Below are 9,940 nucleotides of genomic sequence, written 5' to 3' on the forward strand. Positions count from 1 at the left end.
CCTGATGTGGGTGGACAAGGAGACTATGGATGCCGGCAAAATTCCTGCCCCATGAACAGCCACAGTTGCAACCTCTGCACTAGTCTCATGCACAAAGACATTTTAGTGGTCCCATTAGTACTAACCTCTGCTGAAAGAGGGGCGAAGGGGCAGTATGATGATGAAGCCTGAGTTTGGAGCTGGTTGAAAATGGCCCTCCAGAAAATTTAAACTTGTCAGTGGAAAACTGAAAACCAAAATGTCTTGATTTGAAAATACTGCTGTGATGCTTCATGAGCATTGTAGTTTGGACATCTCAGGCTCCCATTGCCTTCTACAGGCTGAGTTAAATGGCTGGACTTGAGCACGCCATTCTTGGATGATGAGGCAATATGTTATGGGTGTCCCTGGTAGAGCTGGCCTTAGGGGTGGGCAACCTGGGCGGCCACCCAGGGCACTGTGGTCAGGGGGGCACCACACACGCTTACACACATGCACGTGAACAGCTTGTACTCATTACCGCGCTCCCCTCTACCCTGCCCTGCCCTAGCCGATTCTACCCCGCTCTTCCCCCAAGCAGGAGGTGTAGTATCCAGCTCAATCCACCCCCTGCATCTAGCTGCTGCCTACCTGACTGTCTGGCACACTGTGCCCCTCCCACCTCCCTGCCAGACTGCACCCCTGCCTGCCTGCCTCTGCCTGCAGCAGTGCCATTAATGTATGTGGGAGGGAGGAGCTAGTGTGGGACACCAAAATACAAGTTTGCCCAGGGTACCATTTTCCCCAAGGCCGGCTCTGGGTATCAAGGGCAATGCAGTTCACCCAGGGAGTCTGGCTCCTAGAAGAGAATGAAGACACCAGACAACCGGCCTACCACTCTCCTGAGGTACTGGGGCAGCATTTGCAAATCAAAGCATGTCAATTCTTGAGTGTTTTAGGTTTTGAACATTTGATTCGTCAACAAACTTTGGTCACATACTGTGGAGAGCTGATATTTTCCAGGATTTATTTTTTCATTTTGTCCAACACCCCAAATGTCTATTAACAAACAGCTTCAACAGAAAATAGAAAAGTAGGTTGACATGATGTTCCCTCCTCCCTCCCCAATGCAGACGAACATGTGCTATGCCCTGATGGGATATGGCCCCTGGCTTAGGGAGATGGCTCTTCCTGGATCTTCCCCCTAGTGCACTGGGGCTCTACGCTACCACTTAATCTAGGGCCATCATGGGACAATTTGACGTCTGTCACACTATCTCCTTTAATACAAACCCATATTCATAGACTGCCTTTTTAAACTCATCAATACCAGGCCATAATGCCACAAGGAGGTGGAAGAGAAATTTTATATGGGAGAGCAACCACCCATTTCCCTCCTTTTTACACCCTGTTCGGTGTACTATGCATCTAGCTTACATATGCTCCAGCTTAACTTCTTGGTCATCCATGCACTTGTGTCAGCCTGCCAGTCCGGGGCTGCTCTGACCCTGTTCAATATGCTGTGGAGGGGCTGGCTGGGACATGAGAGTGCTCCAATGTGGGGCTAGTCAGCAGGAAGTCCCACACACTGAAGCACCCTTGTGCCCCAGCCAGCCCTGTCGGCACCTACACATGAGTTGTGGCACACTAAATAACATCACCACAGCATAGCACTAGTGTTTAGAAGTACTAACCTATGGTGGAGTTAATTAGTTTACTGTGGCCTAACAGGGCTGCATGTGTAGACACTGAGACTTTACTGCAGGGCTAATTAGGCAGCTCAGCAGTAAATGTCAGGTATAGATGTACCCATGGTGTCTTAAGCTTAACTCAAGACTGTTGGCTCTATGAAGTGCCTCTCTGACTTCTCTTCTAGTGCAATCCCTCTGTAAACCACTCCAATGCTTGAGAGGTTTGCCTGATTCCCAGCCTCAAGCTGCCCTGAAATGGCAACAGTCTTCCTCATTCAAGGGACCAGATTCTTCGGAGAACCACAACTAAGCACAGGTTTAGCACCATGAGCATTTCTGGGTCTCCTGAGATTTCCTTAAACCTGTGTTTAGGGTTCTACCCGACTTGAAGCAGCTGCCAGCTGATTTCGTGGGCAGACCATGGCAGCTCCTCCCCCCTGCCCCCCACCGATTGGCTGTGGGGCCCTGGTGGCCCTACCCCCCACAGCTGACTGGCACAACTTAATTTCATGCTGTGCGAATAAGAACCTCCTTTTGTTTTATGCTCAACCTGCTGCCTAGTACCTGCATTATATGTCCCTGATGCATTTGATCAAGAGGGGAATAATTTGAAAGCATGAAGGAAAAAATCAGCAAAAACAAAGGCAATTTGGTACCTAAACACCTGTTTGTGCCTTTGAAATTCTTTCCTAGTGATCTCAGAACCAAATAAGCTACATGTGATTTACTAGTAGTTCTTCCCCTTTGATCTGGTCTCTGAGAAGCAATGTGGTCTGAGTCTTTACCTCAATCATACACACCTGTTTTGCTTGATTTGCCAATTTTTACTGCCATTTTCTGTTCTAGTGTCATGGTTTCCAAAAATATTCTTTATTCACTTGATAGCAGCAGTGCTCCAGCATTTAAAGTGTGGGGCAAAGTCCCAACCTTACAGCCAGCAAGACTCTGACATCAGTGCTAGCTGGCTACAAACTTCCCATGGGAACGTTTCCAACTGAATCCTGAAATCCTAAAGGCACTGGCCTTTTAAAATATTGTTGAAGCTGCATAAGGAAGATAAGAAGCAATTTACATTCCTTTTGTCTAACTCACTTGTAGGTAAAGGCATTCCCCTAACTTTTGTAGATTTAGCCCTTTCTGGGTCACGATGAGTCTCAGTGCCTGAATGTTTGCAGAGTGTGTTGTTATAGGAACTACTTATGGAAATGTGAAGCTTTGTTACAATTAAATACAAACTGCTAAGCAAACAAAAGATACTGAGCATTGTAGTGCACATCATGTGGGGTATTTTCTTTTACATGAAACAAGAAAACAAGCAATTACCGTCTAGTTACTTATTTAATGGCAACTCCCACCCTACTCCTGATCTCAAACACTCATGAAGCAAATGTTCAGGTCAAATGGAGCCATAGTCTCTCTCTGAGCTCTCAGGACAGAGAAGAGTCCATGTCCTCTTGCATAAGTCATGCTCCCCTCCTTGCAATCACATAGCCCTATGAACTGGTTGTGCGGGGAGGCGGGGAGAATGCGTCATGACAACAGTCACACTCCTTCGTCAGTCCTGTGTCATTCTCCATCTCTGGAGGTTCACTGAGCCTCTGGACTGAGCTTTTTAGGGAGAATGCAAGTTGGGTAGGGGACTTCTTGACCTGATATGCTCCCTTCTAGGCCCTCATGCAGTAAGCAGGGAAAATTGAGCCCTTTTTGTTGAATCTTTCTGAGAGGAGGCTTCAAAAGGATCTTCACTTCCTTCCAAGAGACTATAGATAGTCTATCCTTGTTTCGGTACAAGAGAGGTTCCTAGTATGCCATTTGGAGAAGGCCATGGCAATCACTTTTACCATCTGCATATCATGTAAATCCTTGCAGGGCCTCAAGATGATTCACTGTATAGCTAAGATTATAAAATAATATGTATGTGTGTGTGTGTGTGCGTGCACGTATGCATGCCTGTGTGTAGACGGATGGCAGGCTATTGCACTAGATGCAGAAGCAAGAACAAAGGACAGCACGATATTATCTATCTTTTCCCACTGCTTTCCCTGCAGTCCCCCACCAGTTTGGCTTTAAATTGTACCCAAAGCAAAAATAAGCGTGTTATACTTTGCTGCAGTGCCTCCTGCAAGGAGAGACACTTGAGGGCTTTTTCTGGCATATCAGAGGGATATAATTCTAGTTAAACATATTATTTTAAAGCTGAGCATAGGTTAACTCTCTGGCCTTGGTTGCAGTCACCCAGAAGAACAGTGATTATTTCCTCCCCCCACAGGTTACATTTAAATCTAACCTCCATATATGTTTCAAACCAATTTGTTTTATATCAGCTTCCAAACTGAAGAGTGCCTCGCTGCCAGGTATGGGACGAATAAGCAACTATACAGAGCAAGAAGTCTATGAGTCCCCAGGATTCAGAATGATTTCCTATAAATTGCCTGCAGAAACTCCCCACAGCAATACAAACTAATCCCAGAGATGAAGTTCCTAGGAGCTAGGAGGGAGATGATTTCAGTAACAAGCTCTCATCTCTAATTTGCCTTTGCAGAAGCATATATTTGAGTCCAATCCAATTCCTTTTTCTGAGCTTCCTGGGAGAGGACGGGTGGTATTTTCAAGATGAAGGAAGCAGCAGGGAAGCTAGTTTTGAATGGATCAAGTATGAAAAGGAAAATATCCAGCTCTCCAGCAGGGGAAGATGTTTACATTTTCCTTAGATGATTGTTCCTTATGTTTCTCTTTGTCTGTAATACATATATGCCAATAATACATATGCATTTTGCTAAAAGCTCTTCGTTATTTGGATTGTTGAGATAAGAAAAAGTCACATTGAAGGAATGACACTTGGGGAGAAGTTGCACGGAAGATATACCTAAATGAGTTTTGCTGGAGCATTAGGAAGGTACATTGTTATGTGTGGGGGGGGGAGCTGGGGAGTGGAGCATGGAAGTTCCATGGCGGAGGGGGGTTTAGTAGGTGGAAACTACGTAGTACAGTGTCCCCAGCTACTATTCCCTGTTAGGCAAAGAATGCTTTAGAGAGGATGATAACTGAAAACTGGCTCACAAAATCCAAAATAAATGTAAGTATAAGCCCTGCTGCAAAGCCCTAGAAAGCCAAGTTACTCCCTTGCTTGGCTCAGCTATCAACATCTCAGTTGAAAAAATCAAGACATGAATATGAAATATAGCATGGGGCATAAATGAGCTTCAGAAAATCTGTGTAAAAATTATACTGCCGGATTCCCAGAGGCTAGGGGTTCTGCTATTAAGTTTTTTAAAATGCACATACCTTGCTTGCTTTCAGTATTTCAAACATCAAGGGCAAGCCTTGTGTGATGAGTTCCTCAGTGTACTCTTCTTCCTGAATGGATTTAAATTCCTTTAGCAAGCACTGGATGAGAGGCCTTCTGTGCTGCTGAAAGGATGTTCGCAAAGACTCCAACCAGGTGTGCAGTGTCCATGGAACACCTGAAAAAAAAAGATACATGCTAGAGGCATGTGTGCACCCCAAACTGCCCATGAATAGTGGGGGAGGGTTGCTATTAGGTTTTTTTTTGTCTTTAATTTTATGAATTTAGGGCTTGTGAAGGGTGAATTCTTATTTATCTTCATGTAGGCAGACCGATGGCTATCAGCAGGCGTCAGGCTTAACCTGCAAAGAGAGAGCACCAAGGGCAAGTGAAGAGTATGGTTTCTGTGACCATCTAGCCTTCAGTCTCTTGCTCAAACTGCTGGTTAAGAATGATTTCAGTAGCAACTTGTGACATGGACACCACTGAGACATGGGTTACTCCACTACAGCTGTTTCAAAGGGGTCATCAACAGGCCACCCAACAGCCAAAGCTGTTAGGCACTACCTGCCATTACTTCAATTTAAACTGCTTCCCTAGTGACAAAAGCTTTTACATCCCTGGATGTATCTACATGTGCTATTAATGCAGCTGAATAAATTCTGGCATACTCTGTGCCAGAGTTTACTGCTCCCGGGTGCCATGTTTACATGTGCGCCCGGGACCGCAGCACACTGAGCCAGGTTGGAGCAGCCCCAGCTGTCAAGAGGTCCCGGGGCTGCTCTGACCTGGCTCAACATGCTGTGGAGGGGCTGGCTGGAGTGGGAGGGTGCTCCAGAGCAGGGCTAGCCGGCAGGCAGGTCCTGCACTGAAGCACCCTCGTGCCCCATGTGCATTACGGCATACTAAACACCACCATAGGACAGTACTTGTGTTTACAAGTACGAACCTATGATGGGAGTTAAATAGTTTACGGCAGTCTAATTGGGCTGCACATGCAACTGAGACTTTACTGTGGAGCTAATTAACTTCACAGTAAACGTCTCATGTAGATGTGCCCCATCACCAATCTCTGCACCACGCATTCCCACTAATGCAGAGATCGCTTCATGTGAGTAAAGCACTCCTGCTTTTACAGTCACCTGTGTAAGAACTGCATTTTGAGAAAAGAAGGGGAAAAGCGCTACCCACAGAATAGACTACAAAATGTGCAATAGAAGAATGCTTATAAATTAGTCTATACCACAGAAGAAGACTAAACTGAAGAATAATCCATTGCATTTGAAAGCTTGTCTAAGTCTATCCAAACTATGTAGTTGGTCCAATAAAAGATATCACCCACAGAAATCTCTGACTCTCTAAACCATAGGTCAGGATTGTTGCCCAGTTTATGGATTTGCAGAGAGGTGAAAGCAAACGTTCTATTCCTCATCTCTGGCTGTTGGATCTGGGCATAAAGGGCTTCACAACCTTACTCCCTTACAAGGGTATTTACTTATTGGAAGATGTTTTGCTTACTCCTCTTTGCAGATGAGACTAACTGACCAATAATTATGTGACAACCTAAGTCTGGAAACCTTGATCCATGTGGCAGAACACCTGGATTCAGGATGGCTGCTGAAGAAATTGTTTGGTCTCTCACTGAGCGTGGGTTCATGCATGTAGTAATAGGGCATGTGTAGATGAAACGGGGGCCCTAAATTGAAGCGGTGCGTTTTTAAAAACACTGTTTCAATTTAAGGTGAAGTAAACCCTCCTGTTGTGTACACCCATGTCTTACCTGCCTCTCTGGTGGTAGAGAGGGGAGGGCGAGCTGCCAGGGGGCGGAGAGGTCCTTGGGCTGCAGGGTTGGGGGGGACAGGACTGGTGCCTCCCTCTGTGGCAGCAGCAGTCCCCCCCAGGTGGCACCCACCCGCAGGTACCCAGCTTGGGCTGTCCTGGGGGGCACTGCAGCCATGGAGGGAAGGATCAGGGTCCCACACAGCTCCTGCAGGCAGGCAGGCTCCAGGGGGGAAAAAAAAAAAATCAGGGTCACCACTATTTTTTTTTTCTTTGGTGAAGCCTGCCTTCCTGGGTTGCCTGCACAGTCCCTGAGCTGCTCGGAGCCCGGTGCTTCGCTCCACGGCTGTAGGGGCAGCAAACTAAAACCCTGTGAAGGTGCTTTAGTTTGCTGCACCCCAAAGTCACTTAAGGCGCGTTACGCTGCCAAATGTGCTATGGCGGCTGCAATTAACGCGCAATATGCCAGTGACGCGTGCAACCGCCAACACCATTGAAGCAGTGCAAAAGCATTTAACCTGCTTTAAAGTGTCATGCACACATGCCCCTCATTTTGTCTACACATGCCATATAGTTAACACCCAGAGCCAGACAGTTTTCTTTTGCATAGACTGACCATCCCTGCAAAGGTGGCAGCAAATTCCCGGGATGGCTTTGTGATGCTCAGGTGGCACAGCTGTATGATTAACGCACTAAGTAGCAAATTCACTGCTTCTTTCCCTTTGGTGAGTTATAAGCCATAGGAAGGGGAAGAGGTCTGGAGCAATGGATTCCAAGGGTGGAGGAATGTGGTGTTTGGATGTAGCAGGGTGGTTGAAAAGGTAAGTGTCAGCAGCCAGAGCACTAGCCAAATTTCAGCTGGGCATCTAGCTAAGCTGAGGCGGACCGCAGGAGCTGTTGTGTCAATGCTGAACACCACAGATGGCCTCCCAGTGAGGGGTGTTCTGGAACTGACACCAGGCCAAGGGACCTGCAGGATTCTTAATTATGTCTAGTGGGAGAACAGACCAAGAGGGAGAACAAACAGAGAGCACCCTCCGGATATGAGGCCTGGAGACATCTAACTCAGGGGTTGTCAAACTTTTTTGTACCAGGACCCATTTGTAAACATCGATGGCCAGTCCTGACCCAGTGCCCCTCACTCCCAACCCGCTGCCCCCAGGCCTCAGCCCCACAGTGTGTGGTGCAGGGGGGCCCCAAACAGCCCCTTGCAGGCTGGAACTCTGCCAGCCCGCAAGGGAAAAGCCACGGTTTCCCATGTTTTTCCCCTTTAAAGGAAAATCCATTTTTAAAGATTGTTGATCCACTTTTAAAGTTTGTTCATGACCCTTTTATATATTCTCGAGACTCATTTTTGGGTCATGACCCAGGGGTTGCAAAATGCTAGTCTAACTCTTGTATGGATGCCTCTCAAGGGTCAAATTAGGAACTGCTCTCTCATTATTAGCAAAAACTGTTAAAGCTGCGGTCATTTCTGACCTTTCCTGCCTGTCCTAATAGTTCACATGAGGTTGGTCTCAGGGCATTTCCTGGAATGCACAAGCTGCCAGAGCCTAACAAATGAAGCATTTTTAATGAACAAGTTATAATGTACCAGCTATGCTCCTGAATGCTGTACAAGAAAGGGTCTCTTCATCACCCCCTTGAGAAGGAGGATGTGTGGCTAGAGCTGCTCATAGGTTATGTACTGGTAACTTGCAAGCCTGAAAAATAATACCCAATACAATGGGTAGTAACATCTGTGCTTATAACCAGCCTATATAAAGGGTGTTTGTTTTTTCCAATACACTGCTAATGTTAATTTATGCCATTGATTAGGACAGGAGGTACCAGCACTCAAAGGCTGAGCTTTTGAACAAAACCCTTTGAATCAAGGCAAAATCCCTCCTGTACTGCCAAGATCAGGCTACTTCTGTCAGAAAATGCAGAACAAAAAGCAGGAGCACAACTGTTTAATCCAGTCATACTGGGAGCTGAATACCTAATACTGGCAAAAATGCTGCTTGAGTTATGCAAAACCAAAGACTACAGTTGAGACTTTGATCTCGTGCAGGACTGAACAAAACTAAAAAGAAACTTGCAAAAAAATGTGGGCAGTGTCACAATAGTTTGTGAAATTAGGCATGCACATTAGTAAAGAGGAAGGCAAAACCTGTGCCATGTTGGGAAAGCCATCTAATTCAGTCGTGGTTCCTCAACACTGAGACAAATCTCACTTAATGGATGTTCCAAGAATCACACCTTTAAACCTAGCTCATGCAGGTTTACTCACCTCCTCTTTCCTCAGTCCTAGACACTTGTGAAAATCCCCCACAATTGTTACTTGGCAGGAACTCAGGGACATTCAAATGTGGTCACTATAAGCAACAGGCATCTTTCCCATCTAAGCCCATGTTTGACAGCTGTCTCTCATGGGAGGAAAAATGAAGAACACCTCAAAACTGACCTATGCTCCTTATGTCAATAGTTACATCGACGTATCCATGCTCAGCACTGTGATACATAGCTTCCTTCAGTGCCTTCAGTTTGGCTTTGCTATTGCGGCTGGCACACAGAGGAGATGGCGTTGCATCTGCCAAGTCAGTTCCCTCAGCCAGGATCTCCTCCAGGGATAGAATATCACTCTTCTCTTTCTCTGGCTGAGCAAGCAGTTTACGAAACACGTTCCTGACAGTCACAACATAATGGGGAGGAGAAAGGAGACAGAAAAAGTCAGAGTTAGTAACCATGTTTTCCTTTCCGCCTAAGAGACATTCTGCAACAAGGCAGATTGGAAACCTGTCTAGTTGGCCAATTAGAAATTGTTCTAAGTCACGTTAATTATGTAAAGCCAAATCATTGCAGTCCTTTGGCAAGCAGAACTCCTCCAAGTTCAGGAGAACTGCCTGCATCATGTGTGCAATATTGGTCCCATTATTATAATAATGTGCACAAGGTTACAAATGTCATATGTATGTAGAGGTGCACCGATACATTGGTCCGATATCAGATCGGTACTGAAATAAAGAAAATTGGCTGTATCAGAAATCGGCCCGATGCAGCCAATAATTTGGCCGATAAATGCCAGGGCACGCAGCCGCAGCACAGTGCAGTGAGGAGCAGGACCTGGCAGCATGGAGAGCTGTGTGCAGCTGTAAAGTCTTTTGTGGTAGAAGGGGAAGGGGGAGGGAAGGGGCAGGGGTTGCCCAGCTGGGGTGGGGCTGGGGACGGATGGCCATCGTGTTGG

General features: G+C 46.3%; 1 protein-coding gene across 1 annotated transcript in view; it reads right to left on the reverse strand.

Annotated features, from left to right (window-relative positions):
* Positions 1–9,940, reverse strand: part of BTBD11 (BTB domain containing 11) — a 356,390-nt gene that overhangs the window by 27,602 nt on the left and 318,848 nt on the right. The window contains exons 11-12 of the mRNA XM_019515813.1: positions 9,161–9,381; positions 4,935–5,113 (exon numbers count right to left, since the gene is read on the reverse strand). Of these exons, the coding sequence (XP_019371358.1) occupies positions 4,935–5,113; positions 9,161–9,381 (400 nt within the window). The remainder of the gene's footprint in view (positions 1–4,934; positions 5,114–9,160; positions 9,382–9,940) is intronic.

The sequence above is a fragment of the Gavialis gangeticus genome, unplaced genomic scaffold, assembly GCF_001723915.1.
Source record: "Gavialis gangeticus isolate Ggan-Ray unplaced genomic scaffold, GavGan_comp1, whole genome shotgun sequence".
NCBI classification, from domain to species: Eukaryota; Metazoa; Chordata; order Crocodylia; family Gavialidae; genus Gavialis; species Gavialis gangeticus.